The 21,540-nt window shown below is 37.8% G+C and overlaps 1 protein-coding gene across 3 annotated transcripts in view; it reads left to right on the plus strand.

Moving 5' to 3' along the window:
* Positions 1-21,540, plus strand: part of zgc:63587 (uncharacterized protein LOC393431 homolog) — a 122,379-nt gene that overhangs the window by 57,106 nt on the left and 43,733 nt on the right. For all 3 annotated transcript variants that reach the window (XM_048611242.1, XM_048611241.1, XM_048611243.1), the window contains 2 exons: positions 17,366-17,467; positions 18,445-18,590. In XM_048611242.1, the coding sequence (XP_048467199.1) occupies positions 17,366-17,467; positions 18,445-18,590 (248 nt within the window). The remainder of the gene's footprint in view (positions 1-17,365; positions 17,468-18,444; positions 18,591-21,540) is intronic.

The raw sequence follows: 21,540 nt of genomic DNA on the forward strand, positions 1-21,540 counted from the left end.
GTGACAGTAGTTTTATGGAATAGTGGAAAAATCTGTGGCTAACTTTTCTTCCTGCTGCTTTTTGTTTCCAGCGCAGAGTTGCTTGAGTGTGCTTTTTTTCTCTCTCTCAATATGCATTTGTTTGGGCTTGAAGGTTGGAAAGTTTTATCATTGTGAACGGATTTCGTGGTGGCATTTGTTTCTGGAGGAAGTCTTTGTTTTAACGGCCTTTGCAGCGTAGTAGGTGGGCCACTCAGTACACAAATTGTAATTGATTGTTGTAATAGTTTCAAGGAAATATAAAAGTCTTTATCAGTGAACGAAGTTGTTTGCAGAGACTGTAGACTGTAGACTGCAGACCCAGCCATTTCAGTGTCTCTGTTGGTTGCATGCAACCAACAATGAAGACTTCAGTGCAAGCCTCACCTTTTATCAAGTATTGAGGCTTTTTCTGCAACAAGTTACAAACCTATGAAAAAACATACCTTTCCATCATGGCTTTTGGAAAAGAAGTCAGCATGAATATAGCCTCTTTTCACAAGTGTTTCTTTTAAAGGCTAATTTTGATTTACTGCAGCCTACTTGAAAAGTACAGGTTGTTAGCCTATTATTCTTTTGTTTTTGGCTTGTGTTAGACTATGCATCCTGTGAAGGAGCCTCGCAAATATTTGTACCGAAACCCATTCAATGACTCACTCAACAACTGAGCAGAAGTAAAAGACCAAACTGGCCTCTGCGATTATTATCATAAAATCGCAACGTTTTGCTAGACCAGAGGAGACCATTCAGTCCAGTACATCTATGCTGCGTCTGAAAGTGCTAAATCCTTAGTCTCTTTGACAAACATTTATTTTTTCAAATGTACATCAGCTTCCCTTTTGTTTTTTGTTTACAGACAAATGTACTCGTTCTGTTCAATGTAAACACATTCTACATCAGGCAGGGTGATCCAGAAATATGTCACATTCATGGAAAGATTTTGCCTTTTGTACAGCTCTTTGGAATATAGGCAATGTTTTCTGTTTCTTCATGGAGCAGTTAATGTGTCAATCTAACTCTTTTGATAGCAGTCCTGCATTGAGGCAGATGTTTATGGGTTCAAGCTTAAGCTTTACATGTAAATTTTAGCATGTAAACCAGATTGAAAATTTAGTGTAACATTGAAGGAGAGATTTATTGTTAAAGGTGCTGTCTTTTAAAGGAGTTGTAAAACAACAGTCTCTATTTACCTTTTCAGTTGGGAGTAAAAGAAAAGCAGAAAATTCTCCCAATTTCATTTATTTCTCAAAGTACCACCTGTTTCAAATCAATTTATTTGTTCATTGCTATTGATTGTGAGACTATTTTAGCACATTGACCATTTTTGTATGCACATGGTGACTATGCTTCATAGGAATTCTTTGGAGTGCTCTTGGTTGCCCTGCTGATGTGTGTCTCTTTAAAATGCAAGTTCTTTCTTTAATGTTATATTGGTAAAATGCTTTCAAAAATGATGCAGTTTAGCCTAGAACAAAATTGAAGACTGGGGATGAGCTTTTTTTTTTGCACCATATCAACTCTCCGACTTTGGGATACTTTGTGTTCTTTCCAGTAACGTTTTTTTCTTTATTTCATTAACGCGGGATGAGGGCGTCACTAGCTAGGCAGCATTTATTGTCCATTCCTAATTGCCCAGAGGGCAGTTGAGCCAACCACATTGCTGTGGGTCTGGAGTCATATGTAGGCCAGACCAGGTAAGGATGGCAGTTTCCTTCCCTAAAGGACATTAGTGAACCAGATGAGTTTTTCTGACAATCGACAATGGATTCACGATCATCATTGGATTCTTAATTCCAGATATTTTATTGAATTCAAATTCCACCATCTGCTGTGGCGGGATTCAAACCCAGGTCCCCAGAATGTTATCTGGGTCTTTGGATTAATAATCCAGCGATTATACCACCAGGCTATCGCCTTCTCTTTTTTGACAGAAAAGTTGGATTGCATCTGAGTTCCTGAAACTGGCAAATGAAAAAGTCAAATACTCAAGTTCCTGAAGCAAGGTCAAACACACTAAAATGCAAATTGCAGAATTGTCACCTTGAGATCCATAGTGGAGAAACATTGTTGCCGTGTCCTATAAAGGAAGCAGTTAGATTATGATTAATAAATCAGCAAGGTAGATTTTCTGTTTTGGGTGTAATTAGCAAATTGCGCACACAAACATTCTCAATTATGTCTCTGCTAAAATCTTTAGCATTATCGCAAACAAAATCTTCAGTTAATTAACACAAATTTAACATAACTAATTCTCTCTTTCATTCCATTGACAAGAATTCTTTAATGTATTAAAGAGTGGTAAAGTGGTGCAGTTTTGGCTATCAGCATAAATAAACATTTTTTATATAGGGTGTTTAGATCTCTATCTGTAGGTACCCTGCTTAAAAGCGTTGCAAATGTCTTAAAGTATGTAAATGTTTAATAGTTTTTAATTAAGTTAAAATTCTTTTGATTATAAAAGTCATTGAAACATGCTGCTTGGCGAGATTAGGATATTTTAGCTCTCTTGTAGCAAATTCACAGTGGGATAAATGTCTTTCTTCTGTGCCTTAAGCTTGAATAATTTATAGTACATGTAAACCTAAGACTGAGTACAATTCTAGAAGCAGCAGAATGTTGCCATTTCGACAAAGGTTTGTATCCAGTTTTGGTGGGCTGGGGTGGGCCTGATTTGGACAAACTGAAGCCTGAACTAGTGGAAAAGCTTGTGAAAAACAGTGTAGTATTTATGGGCATAACTTTCTTTTTTTCTTTATGCTCTTCAACATTTAAGCTGGTTTAGCTGAGTGTACTGTAAGTTCAAGTACAAAACTAGTAGAAATTCTACCCCAATAATTTTTAGATTGCATGGATATATAAAAAGTAGGTTCTGTCAGTGATTGTTTTTGACATTCTTGGAAAATGTGCCCTAAATTGGTAGCTGTTGGATTCCTCATCAAAAGACAATGACTTACAAGGGACCTGAAGACACTCTAGGATAAAGAAGTGTGTTATGTGTGAATTTAAGCATTGGTTAGAGGATGTAGAGCATGCAGTGTCATTTAGAAGTGGCCAATTCATATCTTGCAAGTCACTTGTGGGAAAATTTGATGTATCCAATGTTTGTTCAGGTGGCCAGCTAAAATACTTTATCCTAAGCCATAGATACAGAAAAAAGAAAACAAATCTGTCAATTCAGTAGAGACGACAAGGTGTAGAGCTGGATGAACATAGCAGACCAAGCGGCAACAGAGGAGCAGGAAAGCTGATGTTTCAGGTCTAGACCCTTCTTCAGAAAGGTAGTTTTGCTTCCATTTTGATTCAACTAAGCTGTTTTCAAAAAAAAAATTGCTGCAAGAAACTCCCATCTCAGGATGGCAAGCCAAACAGATAGTAAGAAATTTGTAAAAGAGATAATGGTGAACCTTTTATAAAGGATTGGTTTTAGCCCTAGCTTAAGTAACTGTCCAATTCTGGCCTGTGCACTTTAGGAAGGATGTGGAGGAATCAGAGGGGCTGCAGAAAAGTGTAGGACTGAGGACTTGAGTAGAGGGATAGCTTGGATAAGTTGGGGCTGTTCTCTTCAGAGAAGATGATGTTGAGAGGAAATTTGTTAGAGGTGTTCCAAATCATTTATTCGTTAACGAGATGAGGGCATCACTGGCTAGGCAGCATTTATTGTCTACCCTTAATTGTCGAGAGTCAACCACATTGCTGTGGGTCTAGGGTCACATGTAGTCCAGACCAGGTAAGGATGGCAGTTTCCTCCCTAAAGGACACTAGTGAACCAGATGGGTTTTTCTGACAATCGGCAATGGACTCATGGTCATCATTGGATTCTTAATTCCAGATATTTATTGAATTCAAATTCCACCATCTACCATGGCGGGATTTGAATCCAGGTCCTCAGAACTTTTTTGGGTCTTTTGGATTAACAGTCCAGCGATAATACCCTGAGGCCCTTGCCTCCCCCTAATCAATTCAGCTATCGATTTATATATGGAATCCATTTCTGGAATGTGCTCGGGTGAGATCAAATGGTGACTTTCAAAAGGAAATTGGATAATTATTTGACATAAAATAAATTGGTGTGTTATGATGTTATGGTGTAAAGGTGGCACAGTGGGACTAGGTGAGTTGCACTTGCAGAGAGCTAGCATGACCGTCTAGGGCAGAATGTCATCTTATGCTGAATACATTCTATGTTTTGCAACGGAGTTCTGCCATTTTCTATGTGCAGTTGATATCCAATGTAAATTGTATTTCTTCATTGGAAGATGACTACTTCACTTTCTCAAAAGGCCTTTCTTTGCTTTACTACAAACACTTAAAAACTGAAATGAAAGTAGAAAACAATGCAAATATTCAACAGGTGATATGTGGAAAAAGAAGCGCAATTAAAGTTTCAGATTGTTAACCTACTAACAGTATTTCATTTGCATTGAGAGTACTGTATTTAGTGCTCCTCCAATTGTGACTATTAAATATAAATCGCAGATTCTACAGTTGTCTCAGTGAAATGAAAAATGGAACTATGTGAAAAGCACAAGCCCACCCAGCTGTGAATGTTGTGTTTGTATCTTGTTACCACCCACCCTTCCAGAAAGATGTAAACGAAAACACTCACCGATGGAGAGTTCCTTTCCAGCCAATCCCTTATTACCACATCTCCTCCCCACCCCCCAATTTAATCGGAACATTTCTTGCCTGTCTGACTGATGCCAATACCCACTTTTTAATCTCTTAAACTGCTGCGTTCCTTCACTCCAATCTCTTGCACATCAAAAATGTTTATGAATCAGCCATTGGATAGTTAGGGCCTATGCAGCTGAAGGCCTAAATTCTGAAATTCTCCAGACATCTTCCAATTTTCTCCTCCTGTGTGCTTAAGATATTCTGTAAACAAACCTCTGTAATAAAGTTTTGGTTTCCCACTCTACTGTCTCATGTTACTTTCTGTCCAATTTTGTTTAGTAATGCTCTTATGAAGTACCTAGGGACGTTTTTACTGCATTAATGGTACTATACAAATACAAGTTGTTTCCCCTCCCTATGTCTTCATTGTAAAAATTAACAATTCTTTGACTCTTTTAAATCAAATTGTATGAACTCCTTACCACCTTCAGCCTAGCAGCAATCTTTATTGAAAGAACTTGAATTTTATATCACCTAATTGTATTTTCCAGATTAATCTAATCTTATTTAGTTCTTTTAAGGCTTAATGTTTTCCTATATTATTCACCTGTACCCTGTTTTCTCAAATAAAGAAAATCCCTCAGTCATGGGACTTCTGGATCCTGGTGTGCTTAAGTAGGAATGTGTTAAAGCATGTGACTGTAGCTGCCTCTTCTTACAATGTGGAATGGGGGAGACACGCAGGCATGTTTTTGAATAAACATACACAGCATGAACATTTACAAAGAAATTGTCAACATTTGTTTCACAGCCATTCTGCAGCAAAAGCTTTGTTTTCTGTAAACTAATATTTGAACTTATTGTTTCTCATGAGAAACTTAATTGTGAGAAGTCAGACTTTTGGGAGGAACAGGACTGAATTAAATAGACTCATTCGGAAAGAGAATGACAAGCTTTCTTGTGTTGTAAATCTACATTTCCACAGGAAAGCTGAAGGCAGATACCGCAGTAATAAATATTTCAACAGCCCTAGTTGGGGTTTTCCCTGCATTGTTTCACTTAGTGTTATCTGAAGGATCATTGCTACAACAACGATTTAATGCTTTTTTTCTTGGGAAAGCTGTCAGTTGCTGGAATGGGATATAGTTGGAGTGAATGTCACAATTGCTTAACATCTAACAAGCATTTTTTTCTTCATCGGGAACAGAAATTTGTAATAGTTAACTGGCTGCTCTCTTTTAGCCTAGTGGCTATGCTGTTACAGTACTGTAATAAATGGACTACACCCCGAGCAGTTGAAATTCAGAGGCCTACTATCAATTTATTTTGTTACTGCACATGGAATGTTGCAGAAGAGGGATGCTCATTTTGGGGTAGAAAGTGGCACTGTTCAGTGAGTTACAACACTGTCTCTATTGGTAGCATCATCCCTGCAGTTCTTTTTTTGTCTCTGTCCTAGAATATTACAATACGTGTGACATCGCCTGAAGGTAAGTTACGCAATTGTAACACAGGCCTCTCAGTAAGATAACGTGACACTCTTGTTTTTAACAGGAAGAAATTGAGATAACTTCTGCACTTCATCCTTGCCACTTGCTTATTTGTAACAAGATCTACTTTACAGAAGGAGAGTTTCAAACTTTTTAAGTTGTTACTTTATATGATAGACATAAGCAGACATTCTGGTAAGTTTTTAATATTAAAGGAAAGAATCAATGTTTATTTACACAACACCTGAAATGTGTTTTTTAAAAAAAACACTTTCTTGAGCACAAATGGTAATACTGAATAAAAGATGAGCTCTTGAGAAGATATTTACACTTAGATTATTGACAGTAACGAAAAACATTCAACATGTTGTTAATCAGTCTTTTTAAGATGAAAGTGTTGCACATTAGAAGGGTTTCCCTCTCCTGGATCTTTGAAGCTAACTGAAGTTTGAAAGTTTCTGGGTTTTCGTATGAAATTTTGGATGAGCTTCTATACAGAGAGAATATACTCTTGGGATTGAAAATGAATATTCCTGTCTGCTCACTACCTAAATTGACTGTCTGTTTAGGCAGGATTCCTTTCTTCATGCTGGTGATCCTTCTATCTGAGTAGTTCCAGATTGAATTGATCTGGCTTCGTCTTGGATAAGGTGTTATCCCAAGCCAGCTTCAGTCATGTGACCACATAATCAATACTCTGTTATCCACACAAATGGTCTGCTCTCACAAGCCATTGACGCAAAAGGGGAATGAGTGGCAGCTGTTCACAGCTGCTTGTGATAAAATGGTTTCTCCACAACTCTCTTTGTTAGTTTTCGATTTTTTAGACAATAAGCCTGCAGTGAATTTCTGTAAAAATCCAGACAATAGGATGTGTAAATTCCACATATGATAAATGTCCCTTCAAGGGAAGAACCTCCACATTATCTCCTGCCTGTACAAAAGTCAGCAAAAAGTCACTTGACCCCTTGGACTGCATGTTGGGTCAAGGTAAGTCATCCATATTCCATGGTGCTTTTCAAAAAAAAGCATTCATGTGTTCACCAACATATGAGAACTTGTTATGCACTTAGATGTGATTGTCTTAAAGTTATTGCAGGACTTTCTTTAAGTTTTTTTTGTAAGTTGGCACCTTTCCATGTTGGTTCTATTTTCATATCACTATGGTAACAAGTACTCACTATAGCATTGATAACTTTTATTACTTACAACTTCTCGGGTAGTTCAACTTAAATGTAATAAACTAAGCACTTTGCACATACTACTTGGATCTTCAACATGTATTCTTCTTAGCATTAAACTTGTCATGGCAGTGGTTGAGTCCAGTATTTTCATACTTCTCATTCAGTCACGGAGTTCACAGCTGCTTTATTAGCTATATGTGCAGGTTGCTGTGGAGTAAGTTAATGTTCTGGACCTTGTGTTGCTGCATCTCAAATAATCCTTCTTGTCCAAACTGAATTAATTACCTGAAAACCAATGTTAATTTTACACTTTACATTGCAAAATGTATAAAGCAGAGATCTGTGATAATCTGCAAAATTATTTGCTCTTGACAGCTAGATTTTCACTTTGAAGATAGGCATTTTGTTTTTTTTATAGAACCTTTTGTCCCTGTTTCAAGATGTACTTTGATAGCATGAAAGCCTTTCCTGAACTGGCTACATTCTTTGCGTTGGCAGCGTTTCTCCGAGTCATGACGGTTAAGTGTGAAAGTATTATCAGTGATGCTTATTGAAATATTCTTATGTCCACAGGACACATTCTGCCAAAATTCTAACTTTGACATTCAAGCTGAGCATTTGTGAGCAATTTTAAACAATGCTTTTAAGAGCATCTAGTTCAAAAAGTTGGTTCAAAATGTGTTTTGGAGTCTATGTCCATTTTCACTAAAATCTGAATTTTACCAGCTTTGGGCAATGTGAAAATGGTATTCGCAACTCTGTGACTCTATGAAGTTATCTCACCAACATATGGTTTGATAATCAAGGAAGAGACCAGCTGAGGCCAACTGTGTCATAACCTTCAAACAATGGCATAACACCGAAGATATTGGAAATCTGAAATAGAAACAGAAAATATTGGAGAAACACAACAGGTCTGGCACCATCTGTGGAGAGAGAAAGTGTTAACATTTTAAGTGTGATATGACTGTTATTCAGAATGCTTCTTCTTCTGAAGAGTCCTGTCGGTCTTGAAATGTTAACTGAAAGCTGAAAAAACTGTGAATGCTGTAAATCAAAAACAAAAACAGAAATTGTTAGAAAAGCCCAGCGGGTCTGGCAGCATCTGTGAAGAGAAATCAGAGTTAATATTTCGGGTTCAGTGACCATTCCTTAGAACCAGTTCTGAAGAAGAGTCACTCGACCCGAAACGTTAAATCTGATTTTTCTTCATAGATGCTGTCAGACTTGCTGAGCTTTTCCAGCAATTTCTGTTGAATTGTTAACTCTTTCTCTCTCTACAAATCCTGCCAGATCTGGTGAGATTCTTCAGCATTTTCTGTTATTATGTCATAACTCTGTCCGTTGATGCCAGTGTAAGTTATTTAAATCAAATGCAGTATTATGCTATATCTCTGGAAAAATAACTTTTTAGATAATCCATACAGATCCAGAAGTGTAAAATCCTATTGAAACTCTTGATCTTTCGAAGGAATTTATGATCTATATGGGCCGTGGAAACCATTTTGGCACCCTGAACCCTCACCCCTTCAAGGTTTTTAACCTTTTAGTGACCTCAGGTGGGAATTAGCTATTGTTTAATAAGTCAGTCAAATGAGCCTTCCTACCCCACAGATGCTGGTGTTGCACAGTCAGAAAATATAAGTGATTGGAACAGTTTGCCATACTAAATTCTAGGATAACATCTATCCCAGCAAGTTATAACAGAAGGGATTACGTACATTTGTTTACAGCAAGTCCAAAATTTACTACAATACTGTTTTGATGACTGTACGTAAGAAAAGTTCCAAAGGATGACCCATCACCCATGGTTAACTTCAAGTTAAGAATGGTGTCAAAATTAAAGAAAAAAAAATGTAATTGTGCAAAGGTGACATGTCAAAAGATTGGTCAGAATACTTGATAAAGCAAAGAGCGTTTAATTTTTCCTGCATTAAGATTTTAAAGTATGAGAGCTTGCTCACTAGAAATATTAAAAGCAGTAAAATTTTCTATATTTTAATGATGAGTTAACAATGTGAGCCATGATGCTATAGTCTGTAAAATTAATAATGGAAAATACAGAAATGACAGATAAATTGAACAGGTATTTTGCATCAGCCTTCACTCCTGAGAATAAAGTAATGTCCTCAAAGCAGCTAGAAATCAGGAATTAGATGGGAAGGAAGAACTCAAGGAAATTACAGTTGTTAGAGAACTGGAACTGAGTAAATTGAAGCAGTTTCAGGCTGACAAATGTCCCGATCCTGATGGCCTTCATTCTAAATCTCCCTGTATTCAGCGAAGATCTTATGGTAGCAAATTTGACTCCTATATTCATAAAGGAAAAGAGACCAAAAGCTTGAAACTACAGGCTAATCGTTAGAAGCTAGTCTTAATTAAGTAATAGGGCACTTGCATAAATTCAGGGTAATCAGGCTGAGTCAACATGGTTTTGAGTAAGAGAAACCAATTCTTTAATCCACCTCTTGGAGTTCTTTGCAAAAGTGCCACTACTGTGGATAAAGGTGAACTGCTGAACATACTGTACTTAGATTTCTAGAAGGTATTCGATGAAGTGCCAGGTGAAAGGTTATTATGGAAATTTAAAGTTCATGGTGTTGGTGGGTAGCGTATTCGCATGGATAGAAAATTGGTTGGGTCATGGAAAACGTAAATAAATCTTTAGATTGGCAAAATGTAAAAAATGGTGTTCCACGATCAGTCTGAAGCCTCAGCTGCTTACATTTATATAAATAATTTGGATGAAGTGATGGAAAGTGTGGTTATCAAATATGCCAGTGAAACAAAGATAGATTGGAAGTTAGTTGTGAAGAGAACATGAGACTACAAAAACATACTAATACTTGAAATGAGTGGGCAACGATGTGGGAAAATGTGAACTTGTCCATTTTGGCGAAAGAATAAAAAGGAAGTCTATTAAATGGTGAGAGATTGCAAAACGAGTTGGACCGAAGGGTCTGTTTCCATGATGTACAGCTCTTTGACGCTATAACTCTGAGATGCAGAAAAATCTAGATGTCCTTATTCGCGAACTGAAAACACATTAGTGCAACAAGTAATTAGGGAATCTAATAATCACTTATTGTGAAGGGAATTGAATACGTTACGATCAATTTAAACAGGGCACTGGTGAGACCGCATCTGTAGTATGTATACCGTGATGGTCACCTTATTTGAGAAGGTAAATGTATTGGAAGCAGTTCAGAAAAAATTAAATTTAGCTATTAAGCTGTTACAGATTAATATCTTAAATGGCTAAGTTGTCTTACGAAGTTGTCTTACTAGCTGGTATTCTGAGTTTACAAGTGTTAGAGGTGACTTGATTGAAAAGTAGATTGTCCTGAGGCATCTTGACCTGTAGATGTGGAGAGGATAGTTCCTCTTAGGAAAGAATCTAGAACTGGATGTCACCGTTTTAAAAATAAGGGGCTGCCCATTTAAAACATTTGAGGCAAAAAACCGTCTATCTTAAAGAGCCATGTAACTTTAGCACACTCCTAATGAAAAGGTGGAGGAAGCAGAGTATTTAAATATTTGTATGGCAGAGGTAGAGAGATTCTTGGGAAGTAAAGGTGTGTGAAGCATTTTCTGAGTAGACAGGAATCTGAGTTTGAGGTTACAGTCAGATCAACCATGATCATCATAATAGCAGAGTAATTTTCAGGGCCTGAACAGCCTACACTTGCATCTTTTTTGTACATTATTTAAAAAAGAATTATTCCTGTCATCAGAGGGTTGAATTCCAAAGAGGCTGGAGAAACTTGGGCATGCGTAGTTTTAATGGGAAACAATTGATATAACCTTTTATAGTTACATGAAAATATAAATGATATGGAAACAGTGAACTGAAATATTATTTACAAATAGAAAGTTAAACCTAAGATAAAGAACAAAGGGTCAAACTCAAAAGGCCAGTTTAGGATTGAGGCCAGATTGTTATTCAGTTAAAGAGAAACTGATTTCCAGGAAGAGTAGTCAAGGCATGTACTCCTGAATCCTTTTAATAAACAATGGAAGGGTAGACCAAGTTGAGTCCGATGGCTTTCCTCATTTGTATTTATAACCTGACTTGAATGACAGGCATTCCCATAAACAGCCCATGACTCACTTCATTTTTCATAAAATTTAATGGAAAGACAAGTTTTTGCTAGCTGAATATTCTCATTGCACAATGGCTCACTTTAACTGCTTGAACTGTAAACTTCTTCAGTCTCTGCATTCAAAGCAAGATAAGAAATGTCTTTAAAGGTGTAAACGATTATGCAACAACTTTCCAAACAAAAGTGGACCTGTCTGTACTTTGTGTAAAAGTGACTGTGTTTTATTGGTTTGTCTTGTAATTTATGTTACCAATGTTCCAGTGTGTTTATTGGTACTCATCAGTCTTTCCTTGTTCTTGTTTATGCTTCTAAGCTGTCAGCGAATATTTTTATGCACAAATACATGTGTTTAGGGTGGGAGAAGAATAAAATTAATACTTACACCAGCTTCTCGCTGGCCCTGTTTTCTGTTTCCCTATCCAAGTTTGCTGTGATGAGAGTTTTAAAATTAATATTTCTTAAATATGAAACAAAAAATTTGCTTTCAGACATAACTGAGAAATAGAGGACAGACACATGACTGAGTAGAGGGCTGAAAATTGGAACTAAGTAGACAAACTGGCAGTTTATATCAGCTGTGATCAAATTTATTGATGGTTTGTGTAATGAACCCTCAAGGTTTGGATCCTGCCAGTTGGAAGAACAATCTTGGAGTGGAGATTTTGGAAGCATATGGACAATAGGATGTTCAGTTTTACAATGAATCTGATCCATTTACTTAAAATGAGGCATTGCACACTGAATCATTTGACTAAGTTAGCAGAGTTGTTCAGTATTGTCCTGTGCAAGAAGACCAATGGCAGATTATCTTTTACTACTTTATAAAATAGCTGCTGAAACTTATTGTCAAAACGAACAGCTACAATTCTAATTGTTTCAAGGTCATCTGCTGTGTTGGCAACACTCTGTACATAGTTTCTGTACATAACATTGTAGCAGGCTGTGCTGAATCTAGTGCAAAAACAGGAAAAAGATTGTTTTACACTGATAGCAGATGTCAAGTATAGGACATGGACATCACTGTCTTTCTCGGCTTCGGTGTGCTGGTGGTCTGTCTCATCTTGGATGTGTTAATTGTATAATTACAGCAATAGTTGAAACTGCTATGTAGCTGGTGTGAATCGATGCTGAGCAGGGATTATCAACTGGAATGAGACAGGAGACAGTGTCCCAGTGAGAGCCCCATGGTATGTTTACATATATGGTGTGGGAGGTGAGTAAGATCCATATTCAGCACAAGGAAAGATAAGGAGCACCAGAGAGCACTCCAGCAGGGTCTAATCCAAACATTTCGGACTTGAGGAGTACCTATCTGTATTGATAACCTATGCCTTGATGCAGCCACTGATAAATTCCTGCTGCTTGTCATCTTTGACTTATGGGAATTTTAATGTCACTTGACTACTGGAAAAATAAATTTCAGACTGTCTCCTGTCTGAGTGGTGGTGGTATCCATCAAAACATTCATGTGCATCCTAAAGGGGATGAAAAATCAGCACGTAGACTGATCGCCGAGTCCAAGGTCTTTTAAATGTTTCAGTAAAACCGAACCCTAAACTAAACTTCAGAAGCAGTGCATTTGAGGAAAGACCTGATTAATTCTATCCATTTTTCTGCTACTTTTTCTGAAGATAATTTCAGCACGCATGCAACATACCAATAGAATTTTACAGACTGCTTTTCAGGCAGGAAACAAGAAGGTGGGCCCGTAAGTGAGAATACTGACATTTCATGTCTTACCATCAGCCGCCCTCACTGTTGCAATTTTAAAGATATTGGGGAGATGGCTGATATGGTGTCCACCCATGCACTAATTAGGCCCCTTAAGTGGGCAGTTAATTCCCAATTAAGGGTCTCATCCCACTGTAGCTGTGATTCAGTGTGTTGGAGAAACTTGTGCACACGGTTTGGCCTGGTAAACTTTTTAAAATTTCCTGTGTCTACCTTCTTCCTCCTGTCAATTCCCGCCCCCAACTCTACTTGCTGGGCCTGGAGGTATCTATGGCTTTCCTTCCTCCAGGGCCTCCTGCAATACTGCTAGTGATCTCCGATCCTGAGAGGCAGGAGAGACATGACTGGAAGTCCCTCCTGGTAATAATTAAAGGGTGGTCACCTTAAAAATTAATGTAGCGTGATCCAGCTAAGTGGAGGTGATAGACCTACAAAATCTATGTTGGGCTGAAGGCAAACTGATATGGTATGGAATAAGGTAGGCATATCAAGTTCAGAAGAAGTTCAGTTGGATCCTGTACATTAGTTTAAAATATTTAACCTTAAATTCAACTCGAGTTGAGTGGTTTGTTATTTTTGCTGATATCTAGTTTTGAATGACATACGTGTTTTTTTTTTCAGTTGAAGTACATTCTTGATCCTTTTCCTAGATCAGTTATCTTTGCTGTTTTCCATCTGGAACTGGAATCTAAATGCTGCCTTGCAACTTCCAGTTACTATCGTGACACATCCAGTAAACTTTCTTGTGCTTTTGAATGGTCAAGTTATATTTGGCTGTAAACAGAGTAAAATGGCAATGTCCAATGTTTCTGTTTAGAATGAAGTCTTTTCCCTGACATGGATTAGTCTTAATTAATAGACAGTGTAAGTGCCATACACATTAGTTGGGCCAAATGCTGTGTGTTCTACTTTCATATATTTCCCTCCTTGATCACATTAATCCAGGATTTCAGGCTTCCTCCACATAATCATAGCTCTGAGTTGATGAAGAACATTCAGACTCCAGCTATTCGTTGAGGAAGTACAACATTATCAAAGTAAATATGAATTTTGCTGACCATATCCACAGTAATTGTGAAATGTTTACACCATTGGGTAATGTATTTTATCTGAAGACAGTTTAGATATGTATTCAAACTGGAAATTGTTTTCGCTGCTTCACCATGCTTCTTGGACTGTTCACTTCTATTTTGGGGAAAATCTCAGTTAAAATATTATTTTACAAAATTTATTTTCAGCATAATGGAGTGTTCTGACTATATATTCTTCCATCTCTGCTGACATTTGCTGCTTTCTTTTTGAGTATGAGTTGCATTGGTCAGGAGGGTGCCTACAAGTCTTCATCGTTCCATTTTCTGTCAGTACATCTGCTACATGTATATCACACCTAGCCCGCCAGACCTGCTCAGATTGGAATTGTTCTCACTTTTTTCCACGGATGCTGTTTCTTTTCTGGTGTATCTTTTGGCAGTTTTGCCTCAAAGACAGAAGGTCTGTCGGCCACATTTCTCACCATTAAATCTATGCTAATACTATGATGTATGACTGGCTGAGCATTGCAATATTGGAAGTGCTACCTCACTTCAGGTGTACTTTAGTGTTCATGTGGGACCTTTTTTTGCAAGGAAGATCAGAGTTCTCTATTTGCCTTGATCAATCTATCGTTATTGACTGCCAAAAAAAATTAACTGTTATTTGAGATCTTGATACTTGCAATATGTTTTGGTAACCAGAGCTAAACAAATTCATTTGTTCCTTTTTAGTCCAACCAAAGATGTCACAGCTGTATAAATGCAGTTCTTCTTTCCTTCTGTCAACATTATGTAATAATTGTAACTGTTTGAAACCCAAGGCACTGGCACTTTCAATACAATTGTTTTATCTCTTCTAAAAACAAAATGTCCTCTGCACGGCAGCGGGGCTGAGTTGATTGCATTTGCCAAGACTTATAAGGAAGATAATGAAATGTATTTGCATTTGGTGGTTTCATATGCTTTCATATTGCTTTCAGTTGCTTTCATATGCACCACTGTGCATTATACTGGTTATTAAATTAGTCTGAAATACCAATAATTTTTGAACTTTTTTTCTTCTCCTAACAGGAGCAGGCCATCCAGTCCCTCAAGCCTGTTATGCCATTCAGTGAGATCATTTCTGATCTGTGACTTAACTCCATATCCCTGCCTTTGGCCCATTATCCTTTAACACCTTTGTGTGACAAAAAATTACCTGAAATTTTGAAATTTAATATACCATACACATTCAAAAAAGATTATTATTCACATTTTGAAATTTATTGTAACCCTCCTTATAGTTATCATGTGCTCTGAAATAGAGATTTTGCTGATTTGAAAAATGTGACGTTAAGAAGCTTGTAGCTGAATATCAGGTCATGTTCACTGCAGAAAATGGCCTTCCTATTTGTGGCCACTATAAAGTGGAAATTTAAAAATTTAAAATTCTGAAAGAGAAACACAGCCCATCTCAGTTTCTGGTTTTAACAGATGCAGGATAAGGGGTAGATGACCAATCCAGTCTGAGATATTTACAGTCATTTCAGAACTTTGTGAAACTGTGAGCCTTTGATTTTACACTGGTTCCATTTTCAGCAGTCAGCTGTGTTTCCCTCTCTTTGGAAATACAGCAAGCAGACTCCCCTCCTACCACCCCCAAATCAGGCATGAAACTTAGAGAGAAAGGTGAAAAGATACCCTGCAGTTACTGCATGATATTTGGGGACCCTTACCTCTAGCTGTCCTGCTTCTAAGTCTGCCCTTCATTGCTGCCACCAGCAGACCCACCTAAAGACATGCGAAATACATTCTAAAAATAGGCCCAGGGCTAGTTTTCCAGTTGAGATCTAACCAGTGATTTATGAAGGTTGAGCATAAAGCCCTTGCTAGTGTAGGAACATTTGGTTTACTGTTTTAGATAGGCTAAGTTTTTGCCCAGGATTTTCCATGACCAGTTAGGTTAGATACATGAGTAAGGAAGGAGGGTTATAAGTTGACTCCATTTTTACACAGAGAATTGGCTTGTAAGATTTTAGTAGATCTGTCTCCTCGTTCCCAGGAATGTGAGATGCAGAAAGAGAAAAAGTGGAAAAATAATGGAAAAACAAAACAAAACAAAACTTCTTGAAAGAAATAATATTGTAAATATTTTTACAATTTTTTAAAAAAATTCCCTCATGGGACTTGAGTGTCACTGACTGGCCAGCATTTATTACCCATCCCTAGTTGCCCATGAGAGAGTAGTATTGAGTTGCCTGTGTGCAGCCAAAAGAATTAAATGCAGACATTTTAACTAGTGACTAGTTTAGAAAGCTTTCAGTATCAATTTGTTCTGTTCTGTAATGGTTGTCATGTGCTCCTATTTGTGACCATAAGGAGGTCTACAGAAACATTCAAAATATGAATAATAATTTTTTGAATGTGTATGGTATATTAAATTTCAAAATCTCAGGTAATTTTTTGTTACACAAAGGTATTAACAGTAATGCCCACCTGAGACATTTTGAGCTGTCAAAATTATCCCCATTGTGTCCAATTCTGGACATCCCATTTTATGATTTCAAAGACTTGGTGAAGTGGCAGAGTAGATGAATATAAGATGAATAGTACTTCACTTGTGTAATGTGATCGAAGAAGGTCAGTTTGGATTCTCCTTTTAACATAGGAAACGTTATAGGTAGATTTAATAAAGGTATTCAAAAGTTGGGTCCTTATTTAAAATAAATAAAAGGAAACTTTCCATTGGTAAAAGGGCCATTGATAACCAGATTGGACAGTTAAAATAATTGGTAAAAGTACCAAAGAGGAGATGAGAATTTTAGTTACGTAGTAAGGTTATGATGATCTCTGATACGTTGGTGGATGCAGATTCAGTTGTAACTTTCAAAAGGTAATTGGATAAACACTTCAAGTACAAAAATCTGCAGGGTTATGTGGAAAGAGTAAGGCGTGAGACAAATTAGAAACTGTTTCAAATTGCCACCAAGATGGGTTGAATGATATCATTCTGTGCTGTATGATTCTAGGATTATTGTCATCTCACCTAGCCTGCCTAGTATCCCTTATGTGTAGCAGTAAACTTTTTTACTGTTCAACTTCTCCAACTGCAGCTCTCTGTAGTTAAATAATGAAGTAATCTGCATAACAATTGAAATTTGCAACCTGCTTATTAGGCTCATCGCTGGAATTTCTATTTGTAATTTGTTTCTTAGATCCTCGATGAGATCACTGAACATGGGATCAGAATCTACCAGCTTCCAGATGCAGATTCTGATGAAGATGAGGAATTCAAGGAGCAGACCATGATTCTGAAGGTGAGATACTAATAAATTGGTAGCAGCTAACTACTGCATTGTAGAAGCAGAGCAGACCAGGCAAGGTGGTTGTGAGAAACAAGTTTAAGTGAAGTGGAGTGAAATTCCATTTGAATATAGAGAATAGAGTCTTTGGGGGGAAGTTCAGAGCTGCATTTTTGAGTTGGTTCCACTGAGGCAAGCAGATCCTTAAATTGTGTTGCCGATTCCACACGGAAATGGAATCAACTCTCCTCTAGAGAGCAGTTTACAGAGGTTCAATCAAGCTCCGGTTTGACAGTTGAAATCCTTTCAGTCAAAAAAACCTTGTCATTCCTTAGCTTTTCTCTTTAGTTTTCATATACATAGTCTGAAAACTGAAAATCCCCTTCTGTTAGGTGTGAGTTATGCATTTCATGCTGAACATTTCAAACCAAGGGAGAAGTAGAAAGATTTAGGTGTCCAAGTACCAAAGTCATGAAAAGCTCGTAAATGGATGCAAAATTTTAAAACAGTAGTGGATTGCTTTGCTATTATGTCAAAGGAAATGAAATATAAATATTTGAAAGTTATGCCAGAGTTGTAGAAAGGTCTTCTCTAGATCAGGTCTAAGTACTGCAACCTGTTCTATGCACTACATCTTAGAAAGCTGCATGAGGGAGTGCAATACAGGTACAACAGAGAGGTATGAGGATTTAAAGCATTAACTTATAAGGACATGTTTAATAAACTAGACTTCTATTCCCTTGAGTTTAGGAAAGTTAAGGGGTGATCTAATTGGTGTTGTAGGTGATTAGAGGCTTTGATATGGTCAGAGGATTTGCTCTGGTAGGGTATTTCAAAACAAGCAAGCAAAATCTTGAGTGTTGAATGAGTGTTGCAGAACCAAGACTGTTAATTGATCAGTCATAGTCTAATTCATGAGAACAGTTGCAAGGGACTGAATGGCCTGATCTTGTTTGAATGCCCACCAGATCAAAAGTTCCCTTTCCTTCTAGGCCAGTGTCCCCTTTGCTGTGATTGGCTCCAACCAACTGATTGAAGTGAAAGGTAAAAAGATCCGAGGTCGCCTTTATCCATGGGGAGTGGTTGAAGTGGAAAACCCAGAACACAACGACTTTCTCAAACTACGCACAATGTTGGTGTAAGTATCTGTCACTAAAACAAATTGCATTTTGCACCGTAACTACCAGTAGGATCACAGAGTCATACAGCACAGAAACACACACTTTGGCCCAAGTCGTCCATGCCAACCAAGTTTCCCAAACTAAACTAGTCCCACTTGCCTGCGTTTGGCCCATATCCCTTTAAACCTTTCCTGTATCTGTATCTGTATCTGTCCAAATGTGTGTTAAATATTGTCACTGTACCTGCATCTATCATTTCCTCTGGCAGTTCATTCCACACACGAACCACCCTCTGTGTGAAAAAGTTGCCCCTCAGGTCCCTTTTTAAATCTTCCTTCTTTCACCTTAAAAATATACCCTCTAGTTTTGAACTCCCCAACCGTAGGGAAAAGACCTTTGCTATTCACCTTCTCTATGCCCTTCATGATTTTATACACCTTTATAAGGTCACTTCTCAACTTTCTGTGGTCCGTCCAGGCTATGCTGCCTCTCCTTAAGTAAAATCCTCCAGAGCCCCAGCAACATCCTTGTAAATCTTTTCTGAACCCTCTCCATTTTAATAATATCCTCCTTATAGCAGGGTGACCGGAACTATACACAGTGCTCCAAAAGTGGCCTCACCAACATCCTGTACAATTTCAACATGACATTCCAACCATGATACTCAGTGGTGTGAGCAATGAAGGCGAACGTGCTAAATGCCTTCTTAACCACCCTGTCTGCTTGTGATGCAACTTTCAAAGAACTGTGTACTGAAACCCTTTGGTCTCTGTTTGAAAACACCCACCCAGGGCCCTGCCATTAACTGTATAAGTCCTGCCCTTGTTTGCTTTACCAAAATGCAACACTTCACGTTTTATTCAAATTAAACTCTATCTGCCACTCCTTAGCCCATTGGCCCAATTGATTAAGATTCCTTTGTATTCTTAGATAACCTCCTTCACTGTCCACTATACCACTAATTTTGGTGTCATTCACAAACTTACTAACCGTGCCTCCTAAATTCTCATCCAAATCATTTATATGAATGACAAACAACAGTGGACCCAGCACTGATCCCTGTGGAACACCGCTGGTCTTTGCCCTCCAGTCTGAAAAACAACCCTCCATCACCACCCTCTGTCTCATACCATTCAAGCCAATCTTGTATCCAATTGGCAAGCTCTTCCGAATCCCATGTGATCTAACTTTACTAAACAGTCTACTATACGCATCCTTGTTAAAGGCTTTATTCGAATCCATCGTCTACCTCTCTGCCCTCATCTATCTTTTTGGTCACATCCTCAAAAAACTGAATCAAGTTTGAGAGACACGATTTCCCACGCACAGGCTGTCTGTCCTTAATCAGCCTTGCCTCTCCAAATGCATGTAAGTCCAATATCTCAGAATCCCCAGTATGCAACCACAGAACCTATGATAAAGCTTTCTTAAATGAATTATTTCAGCTGCAGAAACATGTATGATAGTAAGTAGGATCCTGCTAGAGCAACTTGCTTTGCAGTATTGGTAAAGTATTGAAGTGCTGCTGCATAGAACCATAGAATTCTGGTTACTGCTTCGAGTTCCAGTTCGCATTTTGACAAGACACATTTTTGAATGAGCCATTAGCATATCTGCTGTTTTGTTTCCTGAATTGTATGGCACTTGAGCCATGTTACAATATATGTGATGAAGGAGGCACTGCCAGTGGTGTCTTCTGGTTCGTCGCAAGGAAACGATCCTCGTGCAGATGGAGCACAGAGAGAGAGAGAGACAGCCAGCATGGAAAATGTAATGTTTCTGAAATCTTGAATATACATTTGCATGATTGCTTGCATGATGCACTGCAATTGTGACTTCAGTCTCTTTGCATTATCAAGATAAAAGCTGTTCGCCGTTTGCTTCAAACCAAATAAGCCATTCTTTTAAAGCATTTGATGTTCAGATTTTACAGCCTGAATTCCAACAGATTGTAATTGAGTTGAATTTGTTGAATAGTGCTTCTTCTTAAACAGCTAATTTTTAGCATAATACCATCATTCAAACTGTCAAGGCCAACTTTTCACAGCTGGATGATTCGATCAAAAAACGCATTTCTGTATTCTTGTATGTATTTCTACTTTGATTTAATAGTTGCATAGAAACTTCATGTTACACTTCCATGATTGCTACCTTTCATTTAACATATTTCCTTTCTTTGTCCATGTGATTTGAATAATATCACCTTTCCTTGCTCTGTATTATTCAGTCAATGGGTCAGATTTTGGAAGTTTTCTAGCCTATATGCTTTTTTCACTTACTTGATGCTCTATGCCAAAACACTCTTAAGTTACTCTCTTCTTCATACTCTCTCACACATGTATACTCTTTATATGCATATACTAAACATATGCGTGCTAAGTTTATTAATTTCTAGACTATTGCTAATTCATCCATAATGTTTCTCTTAACGAATTTCTAATCAATTTAAGTAATATATAGCACAAATGAAGATGGTTTTTGTCATTCAAGGTCAATCATCCCAGTCTGAGATATCACTACGGGTGTTCTCAGAATGGTGTCCAATTTCAGGCGTCTTCAGCTGCTTCATTATTTACTTTTTGTTCATCATAAGATCAGAAGTGGGATGTTCGCTAATAGTTACACAATAATGTTCAGCACCATTTGCAATCATCGGATACTAAAGTAGCCCATGCCCAGATGCAGCAGTACCTGGACAAGGTCTAGATTTGGGCTGATAAGTTGTAAGTAACATTCATGTCCCACAAGTGTCAGGCAATGACCATCTCCAGAAGGGAGACTTTACCCATCTTCCTTTGACATTCAATGGCAGTACCATTGCTGAATCACCCACTATCAGCATCATGGGCATTACCATTGACTGAACCAGGACAAAACAGCTTGTTTTATTAACACCTCATCCAGAAACATAGTCCCTCCACCGCCACCACTCAGCAGCAGTGTGTTCCATCTGTAAGATGTACGGCA

This window comes from Rhincodon typus, chromosome 24 (assembly GCF_021869965.1).
Source record: "Rhincodon typus isolate 14 chromosome 24, sRhiTyp1.1, whole genome shotgun sequence".
Taxonomy (NCBI): Eukaryota; Metazoa; Chordata; class Chondrichthyes; order Orectolobiformes; family Rhincodontidae; genus Rhincodon; species Rhincodon typus.